The sequence below is a fragment of the Aristolochia californica genome, unplaced genomic scaffold (genome assembly GCF_029961685.1).
Source record: "Aristolochia californica isolate CCGP_79_NKW_82.1479 unplaced genomic scaffold, dmAriCali1.0.hap1 SCAF_13, whole genome shotgun sequence".
Taxonomy (NCBI): domain Eukaryota; kingdom Viridiplantae; phylum Streptophyta; class Magnoliopsida; order Piperales; family Aristolochiaceae; genus Aristolochia; species Aristolochia californica.
Genome location: NW_027181804.1, coordinates 27,203,839 through 27,219,724, shown reverse-complemented (window position 1 = coordinate 27,219,724; position 15,886 = coordinate 27,203,839). Strand labels below are relative to the sequence as shown.

At 35.8% G+C, this 15,886-nt stretch overlaps 1 protein-coding gene across 1 annotated transcript; it reads right to left on the bottom strand.

Moving 5' to 3' along the window:
* Positions 1–788: 788 nt before the first annotated feature.
* LOC137947762 (O-fucosyltransferase 31-like) lies at positions 789–2,923 on the bottom strand. The gene is made up of 5 exons (XM_068793530.1): positions 2,918–2,923; positions 2,667–2,776; positions 2,522–2,578; positions 2,065–2,256; positions 789–1,044 (listed from the first exon to the last, which is right to left on the bottom strand). The coding sequence occupies exons 1-5, from the start codon at positions 2,921–2,923 to the stop codon at positions 789–791; spliced, it is 621 nt and encodes a 206-aa protein (XP_068649631.1).
* Between the last annotated feature and the right edge of the window lie 12,963 nt (positions 2,924–15,886).

The following is a 15,886-nucleotide window of genomic DNA, read 5'->3' as shown; positions in this document are numbered from 1 at the left end:
ATAGGCTCTCAGTAGACTTAGGGTTGGATTCCCCTTTTCTTATTCTATAATAGTCTTGTTGTGCTTGGAATTCCCCTTTCCTTATTCTATAATAGGCTTGTTGTGCTTGTTGTGCATATACAATAGTAATAACTACGAGGAACAATAGTAATAGCTACAAATATATGCACAACAAGCACAACAAGCCTATTATAGAATGTGGAAAGGGGAATTCAACCCTAAGTCTGCTGAGAGCCTATTTATGCCTGGCACATGCAATCTGGAATGGGATAAGTGTAGATGGATTGTTTTGGCTTCCTCACTCTAATCTGTCCTTGTCTATTTTTGTGACCCTGATGTACTGCTTCTTGAAACTCTGACCAACCCATGCTTTTGTTTAGAAAGAGCTGACCCAGTAGCACCATGTTTGGACGTATTATCTTCGAGTTATCGTATGTTCTGTGACCAATATGAAACAACAGAAACACCGCAATTCATCATCTTCTCCGGCAAAAGGCTAATTTTCCTAATAAAAAATAAACATAGAACAGGTGATATTACCATAGCGTTATGCATGTTGCTGGGAGAAGCAGATATAAACACATCACTATGCATGCTAACATGGTAATCCAGTGCAACCAACATTGAAGCCTTTCCTTCAATTCCTTACCTCTCCTCCTCATAAGACAAACTCTTCTTGTCTACCAATAAAGGAAACAACCTTCTCAAAGTGGAAATTCTTGCTTCTCCTCCATACATCTAAAGAACTTCCATGATTCAGGTTCTTTAAAGCCAAATATGGCTTGCATCTATAAATGCAGAGAAAAGTGTTGATGATGGTAATCAGGAGGTGGCAAGGAAGTAAGAACATTGTGAGACACAAGATAGAGGCGAGTAATGTTGTCAAAACCTAAAGCTGCCAACCGCAATCCAATCTCTTCAGGCGTCAATGGGCAGCGGCCCTGATTCGTCAACTCGTCATCAGTGAACTGAGAATTTAATACCCTTCCTTGCCAAATCACCTGGCGATACTTTGCAAGGGCCAATTTTTCAGCTTTCCCCCACCTAAGTCACATGTAGAATGAGTAGCCATGTCTTGCAGACAAAAGGTTAAAATGAGAAATATAGTAATTATGCTCTCAAATTGGAGTGGACATAATCAAGTAAGTTTCTGTATCCTTCAATATAAGGACGACAAAGATTGGCACCAATTGTTAAATGTTGAATCTTGAGTAAACTAATAAAGAATCCATGAACTGTTATTCAACCATGAATTATTTTGCAGCATGACCAAGAAATAAAACTGAATGCTAAAGTAAACATGCCAGAAAGCTAAAAACTCACCCCAATTTACCCTTGATAAACTAATTTCAAGCACCAACTTGCAGCATCAAAGTCAAATTTTATGGAAATTCCACTAAGTAATTCAACGAGATGCCATTTTTTTTTTTTATAATAGGAACGTATGCCGATACACGAAAAAATAATTTCATTCTTTTTTTCTTTTGTATTGTTGTTTAGCCTCTAAATCAGTATAACTTCTAGCCTATTAAATGAGAGAAAAACAAAACTAACTGCATAGCCACAACACTGATTCCTAACTAAAAATTAGTTAAATAAGTTTTTCTTGAGGATAATCAAGTAGTCCTTTGTCCAACATTTTCATAATACATATATAAGAAGTCTAATCCTAAAAAACCCACCCAAAAAGGGCATGAAAATTCAGTGATCGTCTTTTATGAAGGAAAATGCAAACTGCTCATGTACCAAACTAAGTAAATTTTGTTACTAGGATCATGTGTACTTCTCTGCTGGATGTTATTTTCTTCTCTGTTTCTCGCTTGTGTTTCATATTTCTTTTCCTATTTTCACTCCTATGATACAACATCCACTGAAGTAGATGTTGACACACACACAAGTAAACAATTTCGTTTGCAAGCACAAAATGTGTTAGTAATGCTTTTGCCTTCCAGATCAAGCTAATACAAGAGTAATTGCTGTAATACCTTATCAAACCGAAGGTGCTACACAAGAAAATTTCCATTCCCTTGACTGAGATTTCCTTCTATTTTCTCCCTTATGTACCCATTGGCCAAGTTTTGGGTTAAACCAGGTGAATTTCTAAGGCGTTTGAAAAGGGCGTCTCCCAAGTCATTGATGTGAGGGACAAAGGTCAAAGCTTGGAAATTTACTTTACATCTTAGCCGTTGGATGTCTAAAGGCAAGCTGTCAAAAGCTAGACGATGGGAGAATGGAGCAATAGCAACAATCCCATAACTGAATAACAAACAATATGAACTGTATCATTTAGACAACAGTAGAGCCAGAGGAAGATTCACATCAAATCCTCTAAAAAAGGGTAAATAAGATGAGTGAGAACCATATCTAGACATACCTCTGTAGAATAGATAAGACATTTTCCAAATACCAATTTGTCGATGCATGAACATGTGGTGTTTTAACTCTTGTAGCTCAAATGGCTGTAGCAAAGTAATCCCTAGTGCTCCATGAAAACTCTTTAGATATTTCCTTTATTATTAACACTTCATCCTTCAAGACATCAATGAAGTGATCAACATCAAATATATCGGTGAAGGAGCTACGAAAACAGATACAACAATTGATTCAACATCCTATTATAAAAGGCAAGAAAAAAATCTTCCTTTACATATAAATTGTGAAAATACCTAGAGTCTTGCCAGACAGGATTGACCTCAAAATGTTGAATTACAAGAGTTGCATTTAAAATTTTGGCGATAGCAACTGCATCACAAATCTTTAGGGAGTAAAAGCATGTCTGGAAACAAGCAGGTAATTAGATTAATTACAAAAATTTGAGACTACTGAGCTGGTAGGCTTGAACATTTTTACTTTTTTTTTTCCCTTTAGAGTTTCATGTAGGAAATTTTAAATATCCAACTAGAAAACAGTTTCCTACCCCCATTCTCTGTTGGCTTAGTCCTCTATTAAGAAAGACTTCCTTGTGATTTTGCAGGCAAACCTACATGAAGAATGTTAAAGAATAGTCCTACATGGATTATTGAGTAGAAAGAAGTTAACTTTATTAGTCAAAAAAGAGGTTTTTTAAGTTGGTTAATTTTTTTTATGAGCGTTGAACCCAACTTAACATGGTATTAGAGGAGGTATTCATATTTCAGCGTTTCCTAAGTTGGCTAATCATTTTGGGATGTGCTTTGGACCCAACTTAACATGGTATCCGAGCAGGTTCTATGGGTTGACCAGAGCAGATTCTGTGAATTGATCGAGGCAACCCACCAAGATAATGTGATCATTTTCTAATCTTTTATCTCTAGGGGGTTAGGTTCGTATTTTTTTTAGTCCCTATACCAATTGTTTTCTTTGAATTTTTACCTCTATACCAAGCTTTTCATATTGCATATTATATATTGATGGAAAAATATTCGAGTCTACTTTCCAATGAAAAATTAATTTTAGTAATCGGAGTTTTCTATAAAGAGAAATCGATATTTGAAGCAGTGGAGGTCAGACTATAAGAGAGGTTCGAGTAGCACAAGAAAGCTTCAAATTTCGAGCCATCTTATGCTATCAAGATCGAGACTTTATTTGGAGAATTATATATCAAAAGAAATATTTGTAAGTCTATTTTCTTACCTACTCAACAAATTCTCAATCTGAGCTTTTTATATGGAGATATTGATCTTGGAATAGTCAATGTTCGTGTTGGCAAAAGGAGATTGAATACTTAGTTCGTCCAGATTACAAAGACCGAAATCTATCAGATTATTTATCTTAAAAAAAATTATTTTATGAAGAGAAGTTATAATTGGATGAAATGTACTTAAGTCTAGTTTCAGAAGGAGAGAATTTCATGTAAATTTGATCTATATTTAAGGATATATTCACATTGGAAGAATCGAAGGTCATGTTGTTATCTTGTTGCATTGAAAAATCAAAATTTAAGCCGAACTTTTTGCGTCACTTTTTGAGTTGTTATTATTGATCAACAATATCAAGAAAATATCTCACTTACCCCTTTTTGTCGGCTACCTTTCTCCTACCATCCTTTTTTGACTCTCACATACCCCTTTGGGCCAATCTCTTGTGTGTTGCTTTGGTTGATTTACCTTTTATATATATAGGCATTTTTAAGTCCATTGAGACTTTTTATTGGTACCCTAAGGTTTTTTTATCTTTGTTTTGTGAATGATAGATATTACCCACTCTAGTGATTATTGTCACTATTTTTGTTCAAAGTCATTTGATGTTGGTTTTGACTTATGTTTTATCACCAAATTTTACCTTTTGAGAGTCTGTGTCCAGTTTTGTACTTATCCTTGGACACCGTGATGGAGTAGATTATTACTACATCTATGTTATTTGTTTTAAACTGAGTATTTTATTCGATATATTGTGGTAATTTTTATGTCACCAAAATATTCAATAAAGGGGGAGCACAAGTTTTTGTATCTATGAAGAATTGTATTTGTGAAGAATTTTTTTTCAGGAAAAGAAAATTAAAGACTAATTATTTTGATTTATGAGGCTTCTCCCCAACAAAAGATGCCAAGTTTGTTAATCTTCTTCCAAAAAACACGACACTCGAGATGCTTTTCTCTCAGACTCTAACACTCGTTGTCGTTTAGTTTCTTCCTTGTTGAACTTTAAAATCTTCTGGGTATCTACCTCTTCGATTTTTAATCAGAATAACATGTTGTTAGAATTATGGTTTCAAATAGATAATTTATAAAATAAATTACCATGATATTAGAGGCGTGGGGCCCACTTCTAGATGTTGTCATTGGATGTTCAGTACAGGGAATAATGGCCAACACATCCCCCTGTAGAGGTAGATTAAATGGGTACATTGACTTAGTGGACACATCCCTTGGGACTAAGGAGATATGTCTCTCTTGAGGGGATGTATCCCTCCTGAGAGGATGTATCTCTTCTAAGAGGATGTGTCCTTATGAAAAGTCATTAGTGCACCCTTTGAAATTCTATATAAACCTCCATGGTCTTACAAGTGAGGCAAAAGCTATATGCACACCCAGTCTGGCTAAACGGGAGCAAGCTTATCACTTGTAAACGAAGTATAAAAGATTATCTTGTGCACTTCAAGTTCTGTTTATATTCTTCAAGATGAAAGGTACGCTCTCTTTATTCTTCTTATTTCAATTCTATAATATATGTATGGTTTTCATTATAATGGAATTATGGAGGATTTAATATCTATTTTCTATGATGTTTATATTATTATTAGACATCAAGTCTAACAAATACAAGTGAATAATGCCTCTGCTGGTATCATAGAGATAGATTATAGGTTTCTATATTTTTCCATAATTTGTTTGGAATTTTTGGCTATTTATTAGTGAATGAAAATAAGCCTAATTTAGGCTTATTAGGTTCTGGTGCCGCAGGCGGGCTTGCTGTGCGCGGGCTACTGTGCGCGGGCCTGCTGCACGGGCTAATGTGCGCGGGCCTGCTATGTACGGGCTAATGTGCGCGGGCTGCTGGCCACGGGCCTGCTGGTGCAGGCTTGTGCGGTCCGGGTCGGCGATGACCCAGAATCATGAACCAAACCGGGTTTTTACTAATATAATGAACCAGAATGTGTTTTAAGGGTTTATTATTACCCAGAATTGTATTTTGAATAGGATTTCCATGTTATTTAGCTATTTGAAGTATTTATAATTAGTGTTATTGCATGTCTTGTTATATATTTATGTATTTGTATGTGAAAATTAACTTAATTATATAATTTGTAAAATCCCCAAAGGGTAATGCATTTTGTATAAATTAAATTAATTTTATGTGTGTTTATTTTGAGTATAATTTGTTTTATGAGTTATACTAATTTTATTATATGATTAGCAAAATCCCCAAAGGGTAATGCGAATTGTATAATTAGATTTGTATGTTGTAAATTAATTCATATGAATCCCCAAAGGGTAAGTATGAATTAATTTATTTGTTAGTTTGTTGGTTTGTGATTGTTGGTTGTTTATCATGTGTGGAATGATTTGCCTAGTAACTCTCATGAATCCCCAAAGGGTAAATGGGAGTACTAGATGGTTGAAATGATTCTATAATTATGTATGTTCTCTCAAATATTGAAATATTTTCTGGATGACAGGAATATCCAGTAGTGGACATAATTTTGCTGAGTCCCTAAAGAAAAATGTACTTGATGGGACTAATTATGTGAACTGGTCACAACGGGTTGACTTAATGCTACGAGGCTATAGGTTTGATAAGATTATCAAAGTGGATACTCCTCCTCAAAGACCTTCCCAAATAAACTACCCTGATAATCTGAAACAGTATAGGAAGACCTTAGAAAATTCAAGGAATGGGATAATGCTAATGAAATTTCTAGGTCACATATTCTTGGGGCTCTAAGTGAGACTCTCTTGATGACTTATTTTCATGTCCCCATTACAAAAGAGATTCTCGACTAGATTGAGGCTAAATATGGTAAAAAGTCGTCTACTCACATCAATAACTTATGGCAAAAGTTCACTCGTGCCAAATGGGAAGAAAATGCTGATGTGAGAAAACATGTAAATGACATGCTTGCCATGGCAGATGAGTTACAATATCATGGTAGACCAATGGATGAAGAAACTAAAGTGGTCACCATTATCAACTCTTTACCCAAATCTCTCAAATATATTCAAGACTTTTATTCTTTGTCCAAGACAAAGTGGACTATATTTGATTTGGTTAATATGATCGACCACCAATCCGAAAGACTCAATCCAAGTATTGAGTTAAATAAACCTTCACCTAGTGCTAACGTAGTTTTGAAGCCGAAGAAAAAGAATTTTAAGAAGAAGGGAAAGAACTTTCGATTTCAAAACTTCAAGGACAAAAAGGTCAATCAACAAAGGGTTGAAGTACATGCAAATCAACGTGTTTGCTTCTTCTGCAATAAGCCAGGACATATAAAGAAGTATTGTAGGGCTTTGAAAACCATGCAAGAAGGGCAACAGGAGAACACCAGTGAGTCCTTATCTCTTGAAACCTGTACTATTTATATCAAACCTTTTAGTTGGTGGGCTGATTCTGGTGCAACTGTTCATGTATCGAATGAGTTGCAGGGTTTCAAGGAGCTAAGAAAGATTGAGGACAAAACAAGCTTTATTTACATGGGAAATGATGAAAAGGCCATTGTGGAAGGCGTGGGCACTTACCTGCTAAAGCTTGTTGATAATAAGTTTTTTGATTTAGAAGATTGTCTTTATGCTCCTTCTATGAGAAGAAGTCTATTATCTGTATCTTGTCTTGAGAAACTTGGATTTACATTTTACTTTGGAAATGGAAAGTTTCTTATGTTACAAGATGATAAAGTTATTTTGAGAGGTTTTCGAAATTCTGGTCTATATCAATTGCAACTTAGTGGAAATATGGTGTTCAATGTTTCTACTTCTTTGGATATTAAAGAAAATGAATTGTATTTGTGGCATTTACGACTAGGGCATATAAACAAAGATAGAATTACAAGACTTGTGACACAAGGATTATTGAAAAATCTTTCACATAATGATTTTCCTATTTGTGAGTGTTGTATATATGGGAAAATGATAAAGATACCCTTTCCATCCAAAGGCTCAAGAAGTTCTCATGTTTTGGATATTATTCATTCTGATATATGTGGACCTATGAATGTGAATACTCGTAATGGTCATTCGTATTTTATCACATTTATAGATGATTTCTCAAGATATGGAAGAGTATATTTACTGCATAGAAAAATGAGGCCTTAGATTATTTCAAAACCTTCAAATTGGAGGTAGAAAATGCCACAGGAAACAAGATCAAAACATTGCACACCGACAGAGGTGGAGAGTATTGTTCGGAGTTATTCTCTGAATTTTGCAAGTCAAAAGGGATTATCCATATGTTTAGCATGCCTTATACACCTGAACAGAATGGTATTGCTGAAAGGAGAAATCGAACCTTACTAGAGATGGTAAGATCTATGATGGCACTTGCAAATTTGCCAATATCCTTTTGGGGCGAAGCATTATTGACAGCTACCTATATCTCAAATAGAGTGCCTTCAAAGTCGGTTGAGAAAACACCTTATGAGGTATGGTCAGGCAAAACTCCTAGTCTTAACCATTTTAAAGTATGGGGATGTGTTGCTCATGTTTTAAAACTTGATCCTAAGGACAAATTGAAGGCTAAGACTCGAAGATGTTTATTCGTTGGGTACTCTGAACATTCGAAATGATATAGGTTATATGATCCCAAGGAGAAGGTGATTATTGAAAGTAGACATGTAAAATTCATTGAGGATAGATTTGATTGTGATGAAGATTTAGGTATGAAGTCTCACTTGGAAGAATGTGTTGAAATGTCTTCTTCTGAATCTCCTTCTAATATAGAGAATTCTACCCAAATGGATATTCGAAGAGGGACTAGAGAAAGAAAACCTAGTCAACTCTTATCATCTTCAGATTTTTATACCTATGCTGGAGAAACTTATGAAAGAACAAAGTTGAATGAAGATGTTACTGATCCTGACACTTACGAGGAAGCACTCCTTGATGTGGATTCCGACAAGTGGAAGTCAACAATGGAAGAAGAGATGGACTCTATGTATAAAAATGAAGTTTGGAAACTTGTTGATCCTCCTACATCGGTTAAGCCCATTAAGTGCAAGTGGATTTTTACAAGGAAGAGAAATGTTGAAGGGAAAGTTGAAAGATTCAAAGCTCGTCTTGTTGCCAAGGGTTTTACTCAACAATACGGGATTGATTATGATGAAACATTCTCTCCTGTTGCAAGAATACAGTCTATTCGAGCTCTCCTGGCATTGGTAGCATATTATGACTATGAGTTGTTTCAAATGGATGTTAAAACCGCTTTTCTAAATGGAAATTTGGATGAGAAGATTTATATGGAACAACCACGTGGATTTGTTAGATCTGGAACTGAAGCAAAAGTGTGTAAGTTGGACAAGTCTATTTACGGTTTGAAACAAGCCTCAAGATTATGGAATATCAAGTTCAATAAAGCAATTACAGCGTATGGTTTTACTCAGAATCCAGAAGATCACTGTGTTTATATAAAAACAGTGGGAGATCGCATTGCTTTTCTTACTTTATACGTAGATGATATTTTATTAGCCGGGAATGATATTCAGCTACTCCAAGGTATAAAGACATGGTTGTTTCAGACATTTGATATGAAAGACCTTGGGGAAGCTTCTTATAGATCTTTGCGAAAATTGAGTTTGTCTCAAGAGAAGTATATCGACACTCTTCTGGATCGGTTTCACATGTCTAACTGTATACAAGGTAAAGTACCTTATGATAGCACTAAAAAGATGAGCCATGTGGATTGTCCTTCTCACCTCAAAGATAAGTTGGACGAATCTAAGTATCCATACGCTTCTGCTGTGGGGAGTTTTATGTATGCTCTTATATGTACAAGACCTGATCTTGCTTATGCTGTTGGGATTCTTAGCCGGTTTCAGGCTAATCCAGGTTTTACTCACTAGGAAGGGGTAAAATGGGTAATGCGTTATCTAAAAAGAACAAAGTCATATGCTTTGACTTATCAAGCGGACAAGTTGGAATTGGTTGGTTATTCCGACTCAGATTATCAAGGATGTGTTGATACAAGAAAATCTACTTCTGGTTTTATCTTTATGTTTGGAGGAGGTGCTATTTCTTGGAAAAGCAAGAAGCAAGATTGTGTCGCGCAATCAACCATGGAGGCAGAATATGTGGCTATGAACTTAGCTACAAGGGAAGTTGTCTATCTTCGCAAATTCTTGCGAAGTCTTCTAGTGGTAGACTGTGTGGAGCGACCTATTCCTCTCTTTTGTGATAATGAATCTGCTATTGCTATCACGAAAGATCCGAAGTGTCACTCCAAGGCTAAACATATCGAAGACAAATACCACTATATACGAGACATGCTGAGGAAGGAGGAAGTTGTTCTTTATAAGATATCTTCTTCGGATAACTTAGCTGATCCACTAACCAAGTGTCTTCCCGTGACCAGTTTCACTTTCCATGTGGGGAACATGGGTTTGATTTGTTTATAATTGATGAGACCAAGTGGGAGAACATTGTTTTGTATGCATTGTGGTCTCAATGATTTGTAATACTATGTATGTCATGACATTGTAATTTATATTCCATGGAATGATTTTGACAAAATGCATATGCTTTTGTGTGAAAATATGAGTACTCAGTGTATGCCATGAGATTCAGCTTCCCTATTAGGTATGCACTTGTACGTGTATATATGAGGGTCTCAATAGGGAATGACGGTTGAGTCTCTAAATTGTCCAGGCCAATGGGACTGCATAGGCACAGTTTCCTTTACGGCTAATACTCATGCTGGTATAGAACTTTACCCTGAGCTCCTCAGGTACTGAGTATGCTATGGACGGTGAGATGCCTTGATGTCCAGCTTTTTTATTAGGTATATACTTGTATGTATATACGGAAGGGTCTCAATAGGAAGGTTGGGTTGGATGTCTAAATTATTCAGGCCTATGGTACTGATTAGGCACAGTTACCTTAGTGGCTAATACTCGAACTGGTACAGAGCTTTACCCTGAGTTCAGGTCCGAGTATGCTATGAATGGAGACTGCTGAATTGGCAAATTTGACAAGTATGGATTTGGTTTATTCCCCAGCCTTGGATATCTAAGATATATATTGTGTAGGCCCGGGTTAACTACACATGTATATTAAAGTGTTTAAGGTAATGCCTATGGTCATGGTATGGTTTTATGTGTCAAAATTGATTTTTCATGTTTTTTTTAAAATCGGAATTTGAAATGGATTTGAAACCAAGTGGGAGTTTGTTAGAATTATGGTTTCAAGTAGATAATTTATAAAATAAATTACCATGATATTAGAGGCGTGGGGCCCACTTCTAGATGTTGTCATTGGATGTTCAGTACAGGGAATAATAGCCAGCACATCCCCCTGTAGAAGTAGATTAAATGGGTACATTGACTCAGTGGACACATCCCTTGGGACTAAGGAGATATGTCTCTCTTGAGGGGATGTATCCCTCCTGAGAGGATGTATCTCTTCTAAGAGGATGTGTCCTTATGAAAAGTCATTAGTGCACCCTTTGAAATTCTATATAAACCTCCATGGTCTTACAAGTGAGGCAAAAACTATATGCACACCCAGTCTGGCTGAACGGGAGTAAGCTTATCACTTGTAAACGAAGTATAAAAGATTATCTTGTGCACTTCAAGTTCTGTTTATATTCTTCAAGATGAAAGGTACGCTCTCTTTATTCTTTTTATTTCAATTCTATGATATATGTATGGTTTTCATGATAATGGAATTATGGAGGATTTAATATCTATTTTCTATGATGTTTATATTATTATTAGACATCAAGTCTAACACATGTAGATATCCAGAAACCGATGCAGGAACACATGATGCTCGCCACCTCCGTCTTTCACCCAAACACTACATGTGAGGCTACCATTTATAAATACTTTCATGCTTTTGCTCGTGGATCTTCTTACCAGTCTAGGCCTCAACGTCGAAGCCACCTGATCCTGAGCACGTTCGTTTTCTTATCTTTTCTCTTTGAATGAATGATGCATAAATTTAGATTAGTATATTTTGGAATTTATGATGCGTCCTCTGTGAGAGACCGTCAGGTTAGCGAGGTGGGAGGCAACTGGCAAGTTCGTAGAAGGGAGACCAATTTCCGTTCAAAAATTCAAACCTTTGGGTCCATATTTGTCTTCAAGTGATAAACGGTCGGTGAGATCTTGATGATATGGGACTAGGTGTTCGTTCCCATCCCATAGTGTACAGATCCCTATCCAGAGAGCCAGCAGCTTTTGAAGTTGTCGTTCTGGTCAGTTGTCGACAACAAAATCTCTCTCATTTCTCTTTGCTCTCTGCATGCAATCATATACGATTTACTGAAAGAGCGACTTCAATCTTTTATGCGTAAGTAATGAATAAATTTTGTGATTACAAAGAAAGAACGGCCGTTGCATAGTTATGTCCAGAGAAGGAACTGGTTCTTAAAGACTGCAACAGGAGAATCGAAGAGATTAATGACGAGAAAAAAGATGGGTCTCATCGATGTGCTTCTGAATGAGTTTGGCTGCTTGTGGCCATGTCTATCAGTAAGTTGTTTTGGCTGTTTCCAATTCACGTCTTGTTTGGAGCTTGCGGTGCCGTGGTCGCCGGAGCTCCTGGGTCACCTTGGACTGTCGGATGGATACGTGACGACGAAGTTGATAACGTCAGCCTCTGCATCTTGTTAAGGTACTCGGAGTCAGGAAATGATCTGTAATGAAGTGACTGTATATTCGTCTGCACCTGTGTTCACATCGGGAATGGAATTTTCTTCTTTGGGTTATCTTATTTTCTCGTTTTCAGAGACATTACGATACCTAAACAGGCTCTTGGCAGCAACTCTGCAATCTTTCTTCATCGAGTGCTCTCTTCATAAAACCGTAAAAATGAATTTCTGAGGAAGAAGATGAGTATCCTTCAATTTCTTGCAAAGGGTATCTCCCAAAAGTTTGTCTTGGAAAAATAAAATCCTTTTTCGGGGAGAGATTTCAACCCCTACCCATTTGATCGAGATAAAAAGGTCATCGGGTGGTTAGCCCCTGATTCAAGGGTTTGTATCGGTGTATCGAGTCTTGCCAGTTCATCCGCTCCCAAGGAGGTCAACCCTTGACAAAGTTATGGGTCCTTGGTATTACTCTCTACTCTTTTCATTCATTTACCTTCCTTGCCCATTCGTCCTTCCATTGCATCACCCATGTCCATCCCCTCCTTCAAACAAGAGTTCCATCCTTCCATCCACCTGATTCCCATCTCCCCATGAATCCTACTCCTATTGGCACTTACCACCACTTAGCCTAACCAGCCACCCATCTCACACCACAAAAATTAGGGGTGGCAATTTTATCCATTTACCCGATTATTTGTTTGTTTTGACCACTTACAAATAGATATAGAATAAAAATACTTACCCAGTTAAAGATTCGGGTAATATTACCCATCTACCCGGTTAATGTCTATTACAAGGAAAGGTGGAATGACCCACTCCATTTCCTTCGATCTTTATATATGTTAACTATCACTTTTTATTACTGTTACTTGTTTTTATGAATATTTTGACATTTGTACTAAATTTATAAGAATATTTTGTTCTATCCAATTATTTACCCATTTACCCAATTGTCCATAGGTAATCAAGTAAGCAAATGGATAAAGGAGTAAGTATAAGAGAAATGAAAATGGTAACAAAATACCCTTACCGTTTATACCCCTAAAGGGAACCTATATAACTTTTGTTGCGAGTGTGGTCAGCTAGTTTATGCGTCATCCTCAAATGTCACATTGGCATGCCTTGAAAAGAATTCTGAGATACCTCAAGAAAAGTCCAAGGTAAGAGTTATCGTATAAAAATCATGAACATATTCATGTAAAAGGGATTTGCATATACAAACTAAGTTGATTCTCTAGATGATAGAAAATCAACTTCCAGTTATTACATAATGGTAGGTGATAACTTTGTTACTTGACGCAACCATAAGTAAACAATTGTAGCAAGATCCAACGCAGAGGCAAAATATCATGCCATGGTTCATGATGTAATTGAAATGTTATTGGTCAGATCATTGTTAACAATATTAGGTTTTCCATCCACTAATCTTATGCAACTTCATTGTGATAACTAGGCTACTATTCATATTGCTATTAATCAGGTTTTTTTTTGAAATTTCCAAGAATATTGAGATCGACAACCATTTTGTTAAAGAAAAATTATAAGTCAATGCTATTAGCATGCATTATATTCCTTCAACAATTGTTGACACATTTACAGAGGTTGTAACAACAACGTCTCTTCATGGTTCATATGCAAAACTAGGAACTTATTATGTATATGCACCTGCTTGAGGTGGAGTGTCAAAGTTAGCCCATGAGTTAAGATACCTTCAAGCAGGTGATTTCCTCTTCTAGTCTTCTTGTTTTTTCTTTCCTTTAGTTGAGATGTAGCCTTAAGGGCATTGTTGACATGATGTAAAATAGAGTATTATAGCTTAGGATTGAGCAATAGACTCAAACCCTAATTCCCTTCTTTCTACATATCTTCTTCGGGAGGGGGGGGGGGGGTTAGTCAACAAAATGAAAATTTGATCTTCATCTTCATCTTCATCTTATGTATCTACATGATCTTCATCTTCGAAATGGGTGTTAGTCAAGACAACTTCATCTTCGAAATCTTTGAAATAGGGTGTTAGTCAAGACAACTTCATCTTCATCTTCATCTTATAGAAATTTAAAATTATTGATTTTAATAATTATAAAAATGAACTAATTAAACCAAAGTGTCTAAGTTAACAATATTTTAATTACCACTATTAAATCACTAATACAATAGAGTGAATAAAAAAAATTCTGATTAATGAATAAAAAATATTATATTAATAACATAAGATACATTTGTATTGTATTAATTAATAATATATTTTGACATAATTAATGATGATATATTAATCAAATGCATACTTTAATTATATTTTATTTACCAGAGACTTAAATATGAAGTTTAATATAGTAATAAAATAATAAATAAATACATATACAACTTTTAAAATAACCTAAAAAAAATTATTCAAATAACGAGTTCGTGCCTTTAATATTACAATCAATGAGTTACAAGTTTAGTACATATAAATTACGCATGTTCAAAAGTAATAAGAGTAAACCATCATTTATTGTTCCACATGGATGTCGATATGGCATCTCGAAATTGTGCGGCTCTTGTGGATTCTAATGCACTCTGCCTCCGAATGCTCGTTACTTGGCTACCCACATCCTCAAGATCATCGCAATCGTTCACTGTCTATATCATCCATTGCACCTAATTGGACCGCATCACCTCCTCCACCGAGCTCGCCACCCGAATCATCATCTTCATCTTCAAATATATCATCATAATCTTCTGCACGTATATAATTGTGCAATATGCAACAAGCATGTACAATTTTCACCTGGATCTTAAAAGAAAATGGAGTGCCTTTTAATATTTGAAATCGAGCTTTTAAAGCACCAAAAGTTCGCTCAATAATATTTCGTAAAGATGAATGTCTTCGGTTGAATAATTCTTTTTCATTTCTAGGAATATTATCTCCAAATTCTTGCAGATGATATCGGGTTCCTCGATATGGAGCCAAAAATCCCGGAAGATTTGCATAACCAGCATCGACTAGATAATATTTTCCTATAATAAAAATTATATACCACATCAAATAATTGAAGATAAAATAGATAAAAAAGTACTGCATAAAAATATATTACTTACCTTCAGGTACAAAGATTTTATCTTGACGAGTCAATGCATCCTTCAATACACGGGAATCGGATGCTGACCCCACCCATCCAGCAAGTACATAAGTGAATTGCATATCAAATGAACATGCATCCATCACATTTTGTGAGAGATAACCTTTTCTATTCCAAAACCTTGGTCGATCTTCAAGTGGAATGTTGGCATTGATATGAGTTCCATCAATAGCTCCAATACAATCCTAATTATACATTTTCAATTAATATTTACTAACTTTGTATATTAATGTAAAATTATTTAGTTATAGGAAGTGATGTTACCTTGAAGTAGGGATAAAACATTGAATTTGTTAAAATCTTCGAGTGTGTGCGTTCCGAAGGCCGTTTGACGTAATCAGAGTGAAGTTTGAGGATTGCATCCAACACCTTGTTGAAATACTTATCGTCCAGTTTGATCTATCAAACATCTCTGCTGTGACACTATACACTTGTCCTTGACCAACAGTTAGGAGGAAATATGCAAGTTATTCTTCAACTGAGATGGTCTTTGTGGCTGATAAAAACCCTTTACTAGAAAGTATATCTGCGAATTTGTGAAATAC